At 45.5% G+C, this 19318-nt stretch overlaps 1 protein-coding gene across 5 annotated transcripts in view; it reads right to left on the minus strand.

The window, feature by feature from the left end:
- The window catches only part of klhdc8b (kelch domain containing 8B), a 115784-nt gene that overhangs the window by 49824 nt on the left and 46642 nt on the right, over positions 1 to 19318 (minus strand). For all 5 annotated transcript variants that reach the window (XM_038812517.1, XM_038812520.1, XM_038812521.1 and 2 more), the window contains 2 exons: positions 11225 to 11389; positions 5674 to 5898 (listed from right to left, as the gene is read on the minus strand). In XM_038812517.1, coding sequence (XP_038668445.1) covers positions 5674 to 5898; positions 11225 to 11389 — 390 coding nt within the window. The remainder of the gene's footprint in view (positions 1 to 5673; positions 5899 to 11224; positions 11390 to 19318) is intronic.

Consider the following 19318-nt stretch of genomic DNA (forward strand, 5'->3'; position numbering starts at 1 on the left):
CACATGGTCTAGTCGTATCCCAAGTTGAAGGTCCTTTTTTGACACCATGTCGGCGATCCTAAATGCAGAGTTGGAACCCTGTCGCCGATTTTTGGCGTCTCTGATGTGCCGGAACTGTGGATGGGGCAGGGCTGGATGTTCTGGCCTTTGCTCCGTTGGTGACATAGAGGCAGATTCTGTAGGTCTGGAGGGTGGCGACACTGCCGAGTGCTTCGGCATAGCTAGGGGACTTGATGGAGTTTTTGCACCTCAAGAAGGTCAAATACAGAGCAGCACGGTGGCGCAGTGGGTTAGCCCTGCAGCCTCACGGCGCCGAGGTCCCAGGTTCGATCACGGCTCTGGGTCACTGTCTGTGTGGAGTTTGCACATTCTCCCCGTGTTTGCGTGGGTTTCGCCCCCACAACCCAAAGATGTGCAGGCTAGGTAGATTGGCCACACTAAATTGCCCCTTAATTGGAAAAAATGAATTGGATACACTAAATTTATTTTTAAAAAGGTCAAATACACCATGAGGGGGTGTCGATTGAGGGGTTCTATCAAAGATGGCGACCGTTTATATTGGACTTTAGAGAATTTGTCACTGTTAGCTGTGTGCGGGGTGGGGGTGGGGGGGGGAGTTCGCCTGGTGGGGGGTAGTTCTGTGGATTTGGGGCGGGGGTGGCGGAGGGAGGGGGATGGCATTTGTTTATGTTTTTTGGAACTTCTGTGCAAAACATAAAAATCAATCCAAAAAAACATTATTCTTTCATTGTTCTTTAATCTGTTGTTTTTTTCTTTTATTTTCCTTTTCAACTTTATTTAAGTTTTTGTTTCTGTGCTGTTGGCTATTTTCTTATGAGATGACTCATTAGTTGTGTGTGTGTGTCTGTGTGGAGTGGCATCTGGAAATTATACTAATTTCTGAACTAATATGCTGAAAATTTCTTCGAAGAATTTAGAACTTAGAAGAATTCCTGAAAGATATACTAATGCAAAGGATATATTCAAGAAGACGCCCTTTATTCCAAAGCATATAATAATTACAGTATTTATTACATTTTGGAAATAATTCAGCTGAAGGTTTGTTTAATTATTTTTCTTTTGTAGTTTTCTTCAATAAAATTGATTGATATCCCTCAGAGGTCGCAGAACCACAGTGCAATTATCATGAAGATAATGAACAAACTGCAAACTGCTGAAAGCGTTCTGTGAAAGAGGGAACTGAAAGGGATAAAAAAGGCTTTATAAATTGACAATTCTAGCTCTTTATTCTCATTCAAATGATTGAATAACCTTTAGTGCAATGCAATTTTGTCAATGCAACTTTAATTAGAAGGGAAGCTGCTGGAAGATGGAGGAAATGTTATTAGATATGACATTTGAGTCGATCTGTGTAATCTCCTCCCCACTCTTGAGTAGAGTGGATAAAACACCGCCTCTAACCCTGACTATTCTTAGTAACAGGAATAGTGAACTGCATCACAGATAGAATAAGAGATGTTTCCAGGGTCTGATGTCAAATTTGTTCTGCATTGATGGGGACAGATGTTGTTTTTCCGCACTGTATATGCAAAGCAGGGAGTGGAGTGGAATGATGGGCCGATGGGGGGAGAGGGGGGGGGGGGGGGGGGGGGGTTGTTGTTGCTGCGAGAGACAACTAACTCCAATTCAAGTAGACATACCGTGACAGCTACCAAATCCCTGACAACAAAATGGATGAACAAGTGAGATTTGAGTAAAATGCACTTTGTTTGTCAGGAGGTCCACTTTTCGGAGCTGCCACTGAGGCACAGGAGGTGAATGAACCACAGACAGTAAAGATATTGAGATCAAAAAAACATGATGCCGCAAGGAAGGCTTCAGATCATCGGCCAGTGTTTTATGAGCTTGACCTTTTTGGAATTCCCACAATGTTACAACTAGCAGACTGTTGCCAGGCACCCATGCAGTGCCTGCGATATAGGGAGAGAGGCAGACATGTGCAACGTTAAATGGGCAGAAGTTTGGGTTCATTGAATCATAGAATTACAGTGCAGAAGGAGACCATTCGGCCCATCGAGTCTGCACCTGCCCTTGGAGAGAGCATCCTACTTAAGCCCTCCCATCCACCCTAACCCCACCTTCACCTCCACAGCCGCAGGGTCTGACACATCATTCAAGTAAGTAATAAAAACAGTCCTTTTTCTACACAGGCTGTCTTCCTTAAATCAGGGGGTAACAAAGGAAAGGGCCTTAAACATAACCTGCAGCCCCATGTCTGTCTTTTCAATGTATTATATCCCTCCATCTTGCCAGAGGCGAACAACTTCTAGCCTGGAAAAACTAATGTCATATTTGTGACATGTCATATATCTGCAGTCTGATCAATCGAATATATTTTCACACATTTTCAAAGTTTCATTGAAATTTCAATTACATTTGACTAGGAAGCAGCTGACCAATAATGTCATCCCACCGGTGTCACCTCCATTTTTGATGTCAGCTCGCAAGGTTATGCCTGAAAGGGTGATGGATGCAGAGACCCTCATGACATTTCAGAAGTATTTAGATGTGCCCTTGTGGTGCCACGGTATACAAGGCCAAAGGCCAAGTGCTGGAAAATGGGATTAGAATACTCGGGTGGTGGTTTTTGACCAGTGCAAATGCAATGGGTAGAAGGGTCATTTCTGTGTTGCGAACCTCTATGCCAATACAGTGTAGATAGGAAAGTGTGCGGCGAACACAATAAGATTGCGAAGGGACAGATGCATTAAGTGAATCGACAGAAATGTGGCAGATGGTATAAAGTGATAAATGTGTGGTTGTCCACTTTGGTAGAAAGAATAAAATAATAAAATATTATTTAAATATAGAGAAACTACAGAATACTGAGTGCAGAAGTATCTGGGTGACCTCGTACATGAATCACAAAAGTTAGTATGCAGGTGCAGCAAGTAATTGGAAGCCACATAAGAATGTTGATCTTTGTTGCAAAAGGGATGGAATAAAAGTAGGGTAGTCTTTTTGCAACTTACAGCATACGGTTTTGGTCTCCTTATTTGGGGGTCGGGTAATATAATTTGCATTCGAAGCAGTTCAGAAAGGTTTTACCTATGATTCCTGGGATGAAGGTGTTGACGCCTTCAGCAGGTTGCGCCTATTCTCTGGATAAAAGCAAATTACTGCGGATGCTGGAATCTGAAACCAAAAAGGAAATGCTGGAAAATCTTAGCAGGTCCGGCAGCATCGGTAGGGAGAGAAAAGAGCTAACGTTTTGAGTCCAGATGACGAAGGGCTTTGACAAAGGGTTACCTGGACTCGAAACGTTAGCTCTTTTCTCGCTCTACAGATACTGTCGGACCTGCTGAGATTTTCCAGCATTTTCTTTTTGGGCCTAGATGCTGAGATGTTTCCCCTGCCAGGGGAATCTAGATGTAGGGGGCACAATTTCTGACTCAGGTGTCTCCCGTTTAAGATGGAGATGAATCTGCACCTTATAAATGTGACAAACTGTCAGAAATGAGTCTGGGCCTATTTTGAGACTAGGCTCAGCGTTACATCCAAAACTCTGCTACATGCATCCTAACCTGCATCAAGTCCATTCACCCATCACCCTTGTGCTTGCTGACCTAAATTGGCTCCTGGTTAAGCAATGCCTTGATTTTAAAATTCGCATCTTATTTTTTTTCAACTCCCTCTATTGCCTTGTCCTTCCCTATCCCTGTAATCGCCGTACAAACCTCCATGATATCTAGGCCGGAATTCTCCGGCCATTCACTGGTCCCACCATCAGCGCACCCCCGCCCGTGGGTTTATCGGAGGTGTGGGTGGCTTCAATGAGAATTCCCAATGACAGTGGCAGGAGCAGAGAATTCCACCGCCAGCGAACAGCGCACCGCCTCCGAGAAACACGTGGCTGGGAGACCAGAGAATTCCGCACCGAGACTATACTTCTTTAAATCTGGCCTCTTTGACACCCCCAATTTTAAATCCTCCACCATTGCAGTATGGATGGGATTTCAAGGTCCTTCCCGCTGGTGGGGATCTTGCGGTCCCACCGAAGACAACTCCCCCGCAGTGGGTTCCCTGGCGGCGGGGTGGGCGAGCCACCCAAAACGCCGTAGACGTCAGTGGAACTGGAAGATCCTGCCGGCAGCTTATGGCAAGCCACCTCTGCCACTGGAAAGCACGCCACTGGGGGAAGGAAGCAGAGCCGGGAAACGTTCAGCCGCCAGAGCTCTAAATTCTGAAATTCCCTTTCGAATTTCTCCCTCTCTACCTCTAAGACACTCCTCAAAACCCACCTCTTTCACCAAGCGTCTGGCCATCTGACCTAATATTTCCTTACATGCCTCCGTGTTAAATTTTGCTTTGTCATGCTTTTGTACAGTACCTTGGGATGTTTAGTTACATTAAAGTTGCCGACTAAATATAAGCTGTTGATGGTACATGAGTGGTGCACAGGCTGCCGGGAAATTAAGCAGCCTGAGGCACCAGCTGGGATAGATACGTTATTGCAATGTGTTTCTGTGTGTTTGTTTTAATTTCTGCACAGGAAATCTCAGTATCTATATGTTGTTTATTCTACAACTATCTGTATTCATATAGCGCAGGCATGGTGAACGGATCCAATCGTCAAACTGAGTTGCATCCCAGCTCGCTGTGCAATTTCAGCATTAGCTGGTGTCTGAGGCATTAAATGATGACACCAAAATTCTTAATAATAAGAATAATTAACATAAAAAGCCAGTAACAGCAGAAGCCGAGATTGATTTTGATCAGCCCCGTGCTAATATACTTCAATGTTCGGAAAGTGGAATTTTGCGAAGGATTAATAATTATTTTCTCCTTTGCACCAAATTTACTCAAATAAAACATGACAACCCAAGTGCCATAACCCTCATGGGGACCACGAGGGATTACCCATTTATCTCCCTGTGGGGGTTCAGGGAGTTAGAGTTCCCATGGTAACAGGCGGAGGCCCGTTCAGCTGGGATTCATTATCGAGTCTTTGAAATACTGTCCCAGGTCCGGACTGGGAGTTCCTGCTAGTCCCGGGATGGGACACTGGTGTTGTGTGCCCTGGGTGCGGCTTTACTTTTGAGTTTAAAAAAATTTGGTTTAACCTTTATCTTCATGTCTCCTGGATGACTACACCAAGTAACTAAGGAAGATATGCTTCAATGATCTTTCTCAGGGTCTGGAATAGCTAAGCTCTCTGCTTGCTGATTACTGAAATCACCTGTGGCACTTCCTACCCTCTCCTGAGCAACAGGTTATTGAACAAAATTGATGCAATGGGTGCGAATACTGTGAAATTCTCAGCATAAATCATATTTAACAGGACTGATGCATAAAAAGAAATCTGTGGCCACTGTCTTCATGCTTCACTAATTTCTGCGCATCATCAGCATTTTATATTTTGCCCTGAGCGACCTGCACAATAATTACAAGCAGGTTCTCTTTACCCCTCTCCCACATCTTTGCGTGAGATCTCCAGCATGTTGAACCGCATCCTATTTCAGCCCGTGTCACTGTGTCCGCCGGCTACAGAGCTGCTGAAAGGAAGCCAACTGCTTCACCAGAAACAGGAAGGAAGAAAGTGACCGAGTGGGGCAAGCCCAGAATGCTCTGTCTGGTGCCCATAAAGAATAAAGAGTGGGTGGAAGGAAATGCAGAAAACATGCTGTCAAAAGCAACAAAAGTGTAACTTGCCTTGTTCTATGTCAAAAACTTCCACTGTATTGACAAAGTGTGGCCTGGAGTAGAAGTTGTGAGGCCCTGGTTGCTGAAGACCTCCGAGGCTGTAGAAGCATTTTTCAGTCATAGCACAATTAGCAAAAGCACGGCGGGTAGGAATGCTCGGATATTTGGTCCAGCTCTTCGTTTCCAGGTCTAAGGCCTCAAAAGCAGTCACAGGTAGTTTACCCTGTCTTCCTCCTAACAAAACAAAGAGTTTGGATCACTGTACTTCATCATCGGATGCATCATTTCCTAGTCTGTCAGCTTGTGCTGAAATTACATTTGGACAATGCAATTTTACTGCACAAATGCTGATAGAAACATTTTATTCTGTTGTTGACCAAATATTGTAGAATAATGTTTGTGTGTGTGTGTGTTTACCTGCCACTCCGTCTTCTACATGAATGAATTTCAGACTGATTTCCTGGCTGACAATGCCCTCAGATGGGTGCTCGGGTAAGACATGGACAGTGGTCAAACACAATTAACTAGTAGTAGCCGGCAGCAGTGCTGTGGAAGGAGAACGTCTTCTCTTTTTGGGTCCACAATAACTCCCTATAGGGGATGTGGGACTTGGCAACTCCTCATGAATGGTATCCATACCATGGCTGACATAGTAAACATCGGATGTGACTGTTGTTGAAAGTGAACACATGATTATTCCAGGAATCACACATGTTATGCAATAGATCAGGTTTAGATTTAACCAGATAATAATATGCCTCAATGACATTGGATTCTACGGTATGTTTGATACAACAGGGTGCTGAATTCCCTTGACTGAATCATCAAAGCTTTTGACTCAAGTTTTTAAACCTCAATAGATGAATTAAGAAAGATTAGTATGCGGGCACAGCAAGTGATTTGGAAGGTAAATGGAATGTTGTTGTTTGTCGCAAAGGGAATGGAATACAAAGTAGGGATCTTTTGCTCCATTCTGCAGGTCATTGGTGAGATATCTCGAGTAGTGTGTACTCTAGGATATAAGTGCATTTGAAGCAGTTCATGAGGAGGCTCACTTGGCTGATACCTGGGATGGAGAGGGGGTTATCTTACAAGGAAAGTTTGGACAGGTTCAGCCTGTATCTCTTGCAAGTTTAAAAGATTGAGAGATGATCTTTTTGAAACATAAGGCCCTGAGAGGACCCGACAGGATGCTGAAAGGATGTTTCACCTTGTGGGAGAGACTAGAACTGGGGAACAGTTAAAAAATAATGGGTCTCCCATTTATGATAGAGATGATCATGGAATTTACAGTGCAGAAGAAGGCCATTCGGCCCATCGAGTCTGCACTGGCTCTTGGAAGGAGCACCCCACACCTCCACCCTATCCCCACAACTCCACCCAACACTAAGGACAATTTATCATGGCCAATCCATTTAACTTGCACATCTTTGGACTGTGGGAGGAAACTGTTGCACCCGGAGGAAACCCACGCATACTCGGGGAGAACATGCAGACTCCGCACAGGCAGTGACCCAAGCCGGGAATCGAACCTGGGCCCCTGGAGCTGTGAAGCAATTGTGCTAACCACTATGCTACCGTGCTGCCCATGTGAAGAATTTTTTTCTCTCAGAGGATTGTGAGTCTATGGAACTCACATTCCCAGAGAGCAGTGGAGTCAGGTAAATAAATGTTTTTAAGGCAGAGATAGATTTATTCTTGACGAACAAGAGAATCAAAGGCTATCGGTGGTAGGCGGAATGTGGAGTTAAGGCCACAATCTGATCAGTCATGTTATTAAATGGTGGGGCAGGCTTAAGGGCCTGAAAAGCCTATCCTGCTCCTAATTTGTATGTTCATAAAAAAAATATCCTTTTCATTTAATTTTGGATTATATGGAATCGCCAAGTAAGAACATTACTTTGATAGGAATCAAGTAGAATGGCCTGGAAAAATGCCAGATATAGCAGGTCTCAAAATTAATTGGGATTTCCTGCTTGGCCTTGAATAGAGAACAACCTCCTGTGCCAAGGCCTTTGGCATGTGGAACATGGGGCCAGCTCCTTCCTATGTTGGGAGTTTTCACTTCCCTACGCATTAATGGGCCTGGCAGTGTGAACTGGTACACTCAGTAAAATAAAATGTAATGAACATCAGAAAGAAGAAACTAGGCCCCACTCAGAAGGAAGTCCCATGTAAGAAAACACCTCGAGCCCAAGACAGATAGTCCTTTAAAAAAAAAATATAGGTTCCCTCACACACAGGAGCAAAAGGGCCGGACTTTATAGGGCCTCCTCATACGGGAAGCCCTGGCTAACTCTCTCTAGACATTGGCAGCATGAGAGGTGGCACCAATTTTGGTGCAAGCATCTACCTGTCCCATGCCAATTGGGTGCCCTCTTACTCACCACAAACTGCAATGGAGTCAGTGTGAGAGGACATGACCCAATATAAAAGCCAGGATTGCACCTCATGTGTTTCTGGAGCATGTTAAAGATACCTTCATTCCATTTTTGTTCTTGCATCAATATATCTTACACTTTTGCTCCTTAAGTTTAGTATTGGATTCCTAATAACCAAACATAACAGTGTGAAAGGATTAGTCTTCAGCGTCCTTAGTACTAAAAGTGTTTGAATTTGAACTCATTGTGGGACATCTGAATAGGGCAGCACGGTAGCACATTGGTTAGCACTGTTGCTTTGCAGTTCTAGGATCCCAGGTTCGATTCCCGGCTTGGGTTACTGTCTGTGTGGAGTGTGGTGGTATGGATATGAGCACTGCCATTGGTGCAGAGCACTGGCTTCCCATTGGCTCTGGCTGGTCATGTGCCTCTTGTCTGATTGGTTGATACTAGTTATGTGACTGCTCTCCAATTGGTCGAGAGGCAAGTAGGCCCCGCCTCTGAGGCGGGGTATAAGTATCCAGAATGGAGGTTGGCCATTCTCTGTAGTCGACCACAGGGCTAACAACTAGCAGATTAAAGCCACAGTTCGGATCCTAAATGTGTCTTGAGTCGAATTGATGTACATCATGGAGTCTGCACGTTCTCTCTGTATCTGCGTGGGTTTTCTCCGGGGTGGTCCAGTTTCCTCCCAGAAGTCCCCAAAGACGTGTTGTTAGGTAATTTGGGCATTCTGAATTCTCCCTGTGTACCCGAACAGGTGCCGGAATGTGGCGACTAGGGGCTTTTCACAGTATCTTCATTGCAGTGTTAATGGAAGCCTACTTGTGACAATAAAGATTATTATTATTATAGACTCTGCCGAGGTCTCGCGAGATCCAGGAATTCTGGGTTTTGTTTTGGCTGCTCACTCAGTATGATTCCCAACCTCCAACTCAAAACTACCTCCCAGAAGGAAAATCAGGCCAGCAACAGTGACTTACTCATAGGTAGGGGGAGAATAGTGTGCAACACTGCAGATCAGGGGAGTCTTCATTGTCCGACGTCAGCATCGGAATTGCTGATCGAGTGGAGAATAGCGGGTTGCCCGACAAATGTGCTGCCGTAGTGGATTTCCCGATGGCCCATGTGGGCTCCCCACCCCGACCCAGCGGGACCACGCAAATAGCTCATTGGAGCTATTTTGCATTTCATTGGCATGCATGGCGCACCATTCACCAGCCAGGTGGGATACTCTGCGTCCTCCCCTCCCCCCCCCCAGTCGAGAATCCTGCTGATGTGAAGTATTGAGGAGCATGGACCTGGTGTCCTGCAGTCCAAGGGGTGGCAAAGTGTGAAATACCCTCCCAATGATTGCCGCCCAAATGCCAAGATGGTCCTTCATGTGCGGTGGGGGTCAGGGGGCATATACTGGGCTGGAGGGGCTCCGGTCCAAAGTCTTCCTTGGAATATGGCTCCTTTGGCTGCTCGCCTCATCTGCAACCTTTAAAACCCATTAAATGGTCACTCGCTATGTAAAAGTTAAAATTTTCCCATAATAAAGTGAAAATGTGCTTATCTGTATCCCTATATCATTTAGACAATCACTCGTTATCTTAGAAATACACATCGCTAGTAATAAAATGGAAGTGTTCTCATTTGCACCTCTAATCCCTTTAAATACTCTGTAGTATGGCCAAGTTTAAAGATCTGTGAGATGGAGGTGAAAGGTATGCCTTTAAAGTGGTGGAAACCTTTGAAGTGCTTTTCACAGTCAATTTCATTGCTTTTTGAAGTGTTGGAGGAAGTGTGCATGGCTAGGAAGCTGAATGCTTTGAACTGGATTGTTTGCATTGAAATTAGCACTCCATTGCCTGCTAAAAGCATCGTGATTGATAGCTCACTGGAACTTCAAAGTGATGAATCAGATTGTTTACTTTGCTAGCTCTGCAGGGTTCCACTAAGTCAGGATAGGAGCTGTTTCTCTAACCGTAATTTTAAAAATGAGTTTGCCTCGTTGTTCTTCAGGAAAGAACAGCTGTGGCGGTTGCCTCTTCACTTTCACAATGAAGCACTCGAGATTTCATCATTCTCTACAGTAGGCTTGTTCAACATTTTCACGTAGGAAGCTACATTTAAATTTTTCTCATACTTGAGGGGGCTGATGGATATATTTTGGAAAGATATAGGCGGGATTCTCTATCCGGAGTCCAAGTGCTCCTGTCAGCAGAGAATCGGGACCAGTCCCCACTGGCACTAGGAATGACGCCCAGGTATGAATCACAGTCCTTTGGCATGCAAGTATATGCAGAGTGTCAAGCGTGTCGGATTCTTATACTCTCTGTGGTGATTGCCTTTCGGAATTGGCGCCCAGATCCCAAAGTGCAGCGGCAGGCCCCAGCCCCCCTCCCCCCCACCCCAGCACAAATGTTGACACCCACCCTCCCATCCTCTGCTGATAAGGGGAGCACCCCCAACTCCTCAGTAAGGAGGGGCATCCTCCCCCGGACCATGGGAATTATGGGTAACCATCCCAAGACCACGCGCGCATGAGGGTGACCTGACCTCCCCCCACACCCGACCAGCTCCCTCTCTCAGCCAAACCTCCAGCCCCTTTCTGCCGCCCCCCTTTCAGCAACCCCCTTTCAGCCATCCTCCCCCCTTCAGGCATCACCCTTCAGCCCTCGACCCCTGGAATTGCCAACGGTGAATGGACACTATGGAACTGACACCCTGGCAGTGACACACTAGCCCGGCATGATGGACATGGAGGGCGATCTGGGGTGAGCCCATTCTTAGCCCCATTACAGCTGCCAGTGGGGTTGGGATGGAAAAATTATCCATGATCTTATTCAATGGCAGGGTAGGTTTGAGGGGCTGAATGGCCTACTCCAGTTGTTATTTCTTGTATTCTCAAACCTCAAGGGCCAGAATTACTCCCAGGTCAAGGTAAGAAACTTCCCAAAAAGATGCGTAGCGTATTGGTCTGCTAAATTGTCCCCTAATTGGAACAAAAAAGAATTGGGTGCTCTAAATTTATTTTAAAAATAAGCTAAGAAAATTCAGTGCCTTCTTCCAGCGAGTTTTTCAAATAAGCAACAGTTTCTTAATATTCTGAAGATAGGGCAAAAAAAACCTAATGAGTCTTGATACAGAAGAAGGTAACAAGAAGATGGAGCCTTCCCGAAGTGGTAATTTACCTAAGATATAGATTTTATTGCCCTTGATGAAGGAAGAGGCTGCATACTGTGGTGTTGGCATCGGTGGGAGAGGTTGCCAATGATCCCTGGCTGGCTCATACACACGTACTAGCGCTTGTGGAGCAGCATCTGAGCCCATTCCTCCCAAAGCGTACACCCTGCCATCTGAAACATAATCCACAGAATCATATTAAGAGTGTAACGATGCAATAATAACTGAAACCAATAGCATTATAATTGGATACAATATGATTACGATGGCTTACACAATCTATTAAGTGTTCAAGCCAAGGAGTTTGGATTGGCACTTTTATGGTTAGATGCATTTGTGTGTATAGACTGTCTTTTCACTGGTCTGTATGCAAAAATGATGATCAAATGTAGCCTCAGCATATTGAATTTAATTTAAGTCTTATTTAAGACTATAATTTAAGTCTTTGTTCAAGAATTAGTCCTTATTTCTATTGACCCGTGCTCGTCTCTTGCAGATTTCACATAATGAATACTGAATTTGTGCCGTTTTTCTGGCCGAACATGGAGATTCTTCTCAGCAGCTCATGTAATAATAGCAGCAAGAACTCAAGCGACATACTTATAGTCTTAGCTGGCTTTCTGTGTCAGTGGCATTGTTCTGGGTATCACAGACATGGCATCAAGCCCGGTTCAGAGAATTCTCGGCATTTCACACTTGCACACTTCCTTGATTTGACGATTGCCAAAATTAGGCCAAAATTCGCATCCATGCTGATCTGCAATAGCAACTTACAACAAACTTTCCTGAGAATAGAACATAGAACAGTACAGCACAGAACAGGCCCTTCGGCCCTCAATGTTGTGCCGTGCCATGATCACCCTACTCAAACCCACGTATCCACCCTATACCCGTAACCCAACAACCCCCCCTTAACCTTACTTTTTGTAGGACACTACGGGCAATTTAGCATGGCCAATCCACCTAACCCTTAAGAATCTTACATGCCAGAACATAAAACCACTGTAATACAAACGGAAGTCTAGTCATTGATAAGGTCCCAGTGAAAATGTGGATTAGACTGCCAACTTTCTTCAGTGTTATGAAAATTAAAGTTTGATGTCATCAATCCACTATTTATGCACATTAAGTAAGATGCAATGTGGAGTATCTTTTCAACGTTAAACAAATACTGGTTAAATACTTACATTTTCAAAAATATAGAAAATGCTGAACTGGTCATCGAAGGACAAAGTAAAACATCATTACAGAGTACAAGAAGCAGAGTGGCACAGTTAGATGGACACTGGATGCGATGCACTGTGATTCGATCTGACACAGGCAGTGGCATGAACCTGCTGTCTACCCTCAGGATGATAGTCTTCATCCTACAGCTACTGTCAGTCTACCCCTGCCCTCACTGTTGCTCGTCAGCCAGCCATTCCATGGCTGCAACTGCCCATAACGAGGTGATCAAGTCCTAAGTTGGGTGTTCTCGGGCTAGAGCTCCATGAGGGAGGGTATCCAGCAAGGCCATCCGCAGTCTCTCCCATGTAAAGTCAGCAGTCTTCCACCTGCCATAAAGCAGCCACTGGGGTAACACTGTGTTGGAGCATAGGGACAAGCAAAAGATCCTGCAAGGCAGGCACTGAGGGAATGCAGAAGGGTGATGAATGGATTTTTTAATGGAATATTGGGTGGCTTAATTGGCGAAGTCGGTTTGGAATGGTCATTTATATTTCAGCCTTGTGGCTAATGGAATGCTGCGAAGGCCAGGAACAGAGGGAAGGTTAACAAAGAGACTTGTTGAATTGGAAATTGGGATTGCATTCTCTGGTACCTGTAGCCACCTGGGGTGGTCACTGCCCCACACAAAATGGAAGATTGCAAGGAATGCAGGGAAAATGGACATGTTGTAAAGCAAGCAGCTTGCAAAGCGATTGTATATTGGGACGGCTGCAGAAACCAGACAGCACTGTAAAAAGAAACCAGTTAACATACTAATGAGGCGATACCGGGCGATCCCCAGATACAATGGAAACAAGTTAAACACAGATCGATACATTCGATGGAAGGCCAGACCTTTTGGCGCCAGAGAAGCCCAAAACAATAAGTCCCAAGAACCGCCCCAGCGACCGAGGAACTGCCCCATGATTGGGGGGTTCAAACATAATCGATTGGGAAGAGACCCAATCGATTCCAAGCAGGTAAGGGAGGCCGCCCAAAGGGGTGCGGATCCCCAGGGACCTATAAAAGACAGGTCCCACACATGGTTTAGTCTTCTGATCCAGCCTTCGGACAGCAGCCGCTAACAAGTAAGTGCCTCACAACGATCGCTACCAGAGATAGGCACTCCTGACCCCTTTTTAATTGATACCAACCAGAAGTCTGCAGACCAGAGCAGAGCAAGAGGCCTTGTTCCCTGACCCTGCAGTTCCTTCGAGATAAGTATTAGTTATTTAGCGGTAGGAATAAGTTTAATCCTTTTAGCGTGTGCATGGGTAGTTAACTCAGTTGTTTGGACTTACTAGTTGGTGTATGGTTTTATTGCTTTGAACTTCACCTTGAAGCTTGTGGCGGTGTCTTAACGACACCTGGCGACTCCAGAGCTTAGAACAGAAACAGAGCCAACTTGAGTGTTAAGCACACTCACCCAGAACGACCAACATACCCCAGTCAGATGAGTTGATAATGGAGAACTCACCCAGGGAGGGGACATGTCGGTTGTCTCCTCCCTTTCTCCTTTTCCTCCGCAACTGCTTGTTGAATATCAATTTGCAGGGGTGTACCCTCATGATGGCAAGGTTGATAGCAGCAGATTTAGATAAATCGTGTCTTGAGCCCTGATGGAAAGAATTGCAGCTCCTCCGAAGCTGTGCAGGCAGCAGAAATATTGCTTAAGAGCTGCAATAGTCTGCTCAATGACATTTCAGGTGACACCATGGCACTCATTTAGGCTATCACACCAAAGTTATAAACCAGGTGGTCAGTGGCTAGCTTCCGACACCAATTCGCTACCCTCAGGTGTCTTGTGTGGCTCCAATACTGATGGCACAGTGCTCAGAATAAAGGGATCATGATTGCTGCCAGGATGGTGGGCATTAACTGAAGCACAAAGTATGATCACACACCATATAAAAACCAATTACTGTGAATGCTAGAATCTGAAACCAAAAAGAAAATGCTGGAAAATTTCAGCAGGTCTGGCGGCATCTGTAGCGAGAGAAAAGGGCTAACTTTTCGAGTCCAGATGACCCTTTGTCAAAGCTAAAGACAGAGAAAGTGAGAAATATTTATACTGTGGAGTGAGAATGAAAGATGAGTCATAGCCACAGAAACCCAGGGAAACGAGGTGCTAATAGCCACAGAAAGTAAGGAGAAAGAGTGTTAATGGCAGTCCCAGAGAGAATAAACCCACCTAACTGGAAAATGAGATTTTGTTCCTCCAGTTTGCGTTGTGCTTGACTGGAACACTGTAGCAGGCCAAGGACAGACGTGTGGGCATGGGAGCAGGGTCTTGTGTTAAAATGGCAAGCGACGGGAAGGTCAGGGTCCTGAATGTGCACAGACCGAAGATGCTCAGCAAAGCGATCACCCAGTCTGCGTTTGGTCTCTCCGATATAGAGGAGACCATTTGGGAGCAGCGAACGCAAACTGGAGGAGCAACATCTCATCTTCCGGTTAAGCACGCTACAGCCTTCCGGTCTCAACACCGAATTCAACAACTTCAGATGATTAGCTCTACCCCACCTCGACCCATTTGTTTTCATCCCATTTCATTTTAACTGTTTTTTACCATTTCTTTCTCTCTTGTCTTTCTTTATATGTATTCAACCCCATCTTATCCAACTTTTGTTACCCTTTCTCCCCTTTGCTTCCTCCTTCCCCTCCCCCCCATCTACATCTGTCACAGTTTACCCTCTGATGTTAGTTTCTCTGCAGTTTGGCCTTTCACACCTTTTGTTCTCTCTGGTACAACAGTGAATAGTAAACTGGGACATGTTAGATATTGCATGCTTCCAATGTATGTTCCTATCACCTAGGCCCACTCCCCCACCGGATTCCTGTAACCCCACCTAACCTTTTGGACACTAAGGGGCAATTTAGCAGAGCCAACCCACCTAACCTGCACATCTTTGGACTGTGGGAGGAAAGCGGAGCATCCGGAGGAAACCTACACAGACACGGGGAGAATGTGCAAACTTCGCAGTCACCCAAAATCGAAATTGAACCAAGTCCCTTGCGCTGTGAGGCAGCAGTGCTAACAACTGTACCACCGTGCTGCCCAATTACTGCCTGCTTTACAATGCACCCAAAGTCAAAATTACACACACAGGTGGGCAGCATGGTGGGTGTAGTGGGTTAGCCCTGATGCCTCACGGCGACGAGGTCCCAGGTTCAATCCCGGCTCTGGGTCACTGTCCGTGTGGAGTTTGCACATTCTCCCTGTGTTTGCGTGGGTTTCACCCCCACAACCTAAAGATATAAAGGCTAGGAGGCTTGGCCATGCTAAATTGCCCCTTAATTGGAAAAAATGAATTGGGTACTCTAAAAAAATTTTTTTAATTACACACACGCAATGCAAGTGACAGAGAGAATTTTACTTCAGTCTGCACGTCAGTTTATTTAGCTCGGATATAGAACTGGTTCTTCAATGTGCTCATGTCTTCAACATTACTGCCCCTGGGAATTGTAGTTATTTTTCATCTATTTTTTCACCAAGTGCCAACAGGCCAGCAGGTTATAAATATCAACTTCCACTGGAGTATGTAAGGGTCTTGACTCAGGAATCCCACCAATATATTAATTCTTGGCAAACTGGAGACTGATTATAGTGCCATAGACGTAGAAGTTGACTGTGAAGAAGCCAAAATGTGAAAGGATTGTATATTTGGTGATGATGAGGAATTGTTGACTGAAAAACATTGGAATATGCAGGAGAAATCAAGGGGTGAATTGTGCTTTGTGATTAACTCACGCCTGTTCAATAGAATGCAGGCAGCAAAGCATCTTTGTGCTTGTTACCTGCTCATTAACTTGATTTCTGCATTTAACCAGCACTAATTGCACTGTTGATTGGCTGAAAGCACTTCAGGCCCTTCAAAATATTTACTTGCTCGCACAATGTAATTCCTGTGGCACACACGACGAAGAGGCAGTGGAAGCAAGGGGTCAGCAGTCTCCAGAATCTGGGCACTAATGCAAAAAGCCCAAACGTTCACCACACTCCTATTACTCTCCACCAACTAACAATCTCTTGTTAACCAGGACTAACACCTAATGTTCATATGCTTCACCTCATTCTCACATACTTGGCACCTTTGCAAGCCTCACACCCACAGCGAACAGCTTGCATACACTGTAAAGTTATTCAACCAAGACAGCCACATCACCCCCCCTCCCCCAAACAAAATGTTGCACAACACTCAATGACACAATGGCTCTCTTCCCTGCAGGATAGTAGGATAAGGCGGTTCACAACTGGGCAGCTAACCGGGAACCGGAGAGACAAGCCTGCAGGCTCCAACAGAGACTGTACTGGTCATTATCAGAAGAGCCACTTCTGAGGTTGTGGTCAGCAACAGGGCTGAATCTACTGTAAGGGACAGCTTCCTTGTATCTAATTCTCTTTCTCAATCCTGCTTCCCCTCATCCTACAATCACTTTCGATTTTACCAGGTGCAGATGCTGTAAGCGTGCACCTCCTACTTTCTCCTCTTGATCAAACCTGGAGCACCAAACACATGCTGAATTTAATGCAGATGCCTGACTGGCATAGTCGGCTAGCAGCCGAGAACTCCTGACCTCAAGCAATCCTACAGCCTCAGCCTCTGAACAGCTGCCCACCACCACACCCGGCAATCAGTAAGAATTAGGAGATAGCGAAGAGAGCCAGTGTGTGGCTACATGCCAAAACCCAGATTGAACCAGGGACCTTTTGATCTTCAGTTTAATGCTCTCCCAACTGAGCTATTTTTGCTGATGACTAAAATTACACCAGTTGCCATGGTGGGATTTGAACCCGTGCCCCCCAGAGCATTAGCCTGAGCCACAAGGTTACATTACCACTACACCACTATCTGGACGTAAAACAGTGGAGGCGCTGGGTGGTCTCAAACCACCGACTTTCTGGTTAACAGCTGAACGCGTCGACCAATTGTGCCACAGATTCTGAGACAAAACCAATAACATGAGGACACCAGAGAACCACTCCTCAGCACCTTTGTAGTACCCTCAATAACAACACAAGAGTGTGGAATGGTAAATGAAGGCTTTAATAAGCAGAGAACTAACCAGTTACCAAGATGTGTGCTTACTGAGTGCCACCTACAGGGCATCACCTTATATACCGCTCCCTGGTGGGCGGATCCGGAGGCGGAGTCCCCTAGGGTTCCAAACCTGGTCTTAAAGGGGCATCACCGACACGGTGTTAAGGATACAGTAACCATTCATCACAACCTTACCCTTGTGTCTTTCACCTTTCAGATTTCCAGGACGTGCAAGCTGGCCAGGTAATGAAGGACCACCTCAAAGAGAATGATGTTAATGTCACTCTATTTCACTCCTAAAGCTCCTAGTTCAGATACTGATGCTGTGTGTAATGTAAAGGATAGCATAGAGGTTGGCAAATGGGAAGCTGGAGTTGCAGTTACTGCACTGACACCTAAATGAGTTTTTTTTTAATTCTTTTGTGAGATTTGGGTATTCCTGGAAAGACCAGCCTATGTTGCCCATCCCTAATTGCTCTTGGGAAGGTGGTGGTGAGGTGCCTTCTTGAAATGATGCAAACCATGTTACGTATGTACACCCACAGTTCGGTCTGGAAGGGAGGTCCAGGTTTTCGACAGTGACAGTGAAGGAACGGCGATATAGTTCCAAGTCAGAGTTGGTGTGCATCTTACAGGGGAACGTGCAGGCGGTAGTGCCCCGTGTGGTCTTCATGCACAACGCAGGCAGAAAGATGGTGCCTAGATTGCAGCCTCCTGTCCTTTGCCCCCTCTTCCACATCCTCCTCTTCCACTTTCTTCTGCTGCTACTCATCTTCTCATTGGATAGATGGTGAAAGGACTCTTCTCTTCTGTCATAGACTCAAATAATTTACAGTGCTGATGAGGGAAATTTTAGAAAAATTCATTTACAGGATTTATGGGGTGTTGGCAATGGCAGCAGTGCTAACCACTGTGCCGCCAGATTTATTTACTTGAATTTAAATTCCCCAGCGCCATGTCGGATTTGGGCTCATGTTTCTGGATTATCAGTCCAGCGCTCAGGATTACTAGTCCCGTAACACAGCTATGCTACCATACATTAATGTTGTGTAACATGCAGTTAGCTAATGGTCTGCTGTCACATTGCCTGTGGCAGCATTGGTCTCAGCGTATGCATGCTGCGCATGGGTTGCAAACCTGAGTGATGAGTCACACAGTCAGTTGGATAGTCCTTGTCATTCAGTTGCCACCTTTTTGCTTTGCCATGGTGGTTGAAATGAAGCTGGGACAGCAGGCTGTCACAGAATGGAAGGCTTTGTGATGAAAAAAAATGAAAATGAAAATTGCTTATTGTCACGAGTAGGCTTCAATGAAGTTACTATGAAAAGCCCCTAGTCGCCACATTCCGGCGCCTGTCCGGGGAGGCTGGTACGGGACTGCTGCCAGAATGATGCACTACCTATTGTCCCACACCAGGGAGAGGGAGAGGAGACCCTCTTGGTTCTGGTACATGGCTGAATAGACAACATTGCCTGCAATGGCGCCCTGCTTCATGAGGAAACCTGAAAATGTTGCAAACACCTTTCCTAGCTATGCTTCATGCCCCTCTCAAGGACTGAAATTTTGATGAGAGCACTCGGTGACCTCCCTTGTGCACTGGTGAGTTACAAACTACCATATGTTGCTAATATCCCATTAGCCCAAAAGGAATAAGAGGCGTAAAGGTTCATAGTCATAGTCTTGGTCACAGGATTGATGGCAGTCCTTCAAACTGCTTAACATATGTTTAGCTGTGTGATATAGTGAGATGGGATTGAGCTCCAAAACGGCAACGTTGGTATCATATCCGTGTTGCACACTGATGGATAGCATGATCTAGCTGTTCTGCATATACCTGGGAGACATTCATCGCAT

Source organism: Scyliorhinus canicula, chromosome 11, assembly GCF_902713615.1.
Source record: "Scyliorhinus canicula chromosome 11, sScyCan1.1, whole genome shotgun sequence".
Lineage (NCBI taxonomy): Eukaryota > Metazoa > Chordata > Chondrichthyes > Carcharhiniformes > Scyliorhinidae > Scyliorhinus > Scyliorhinus canicula.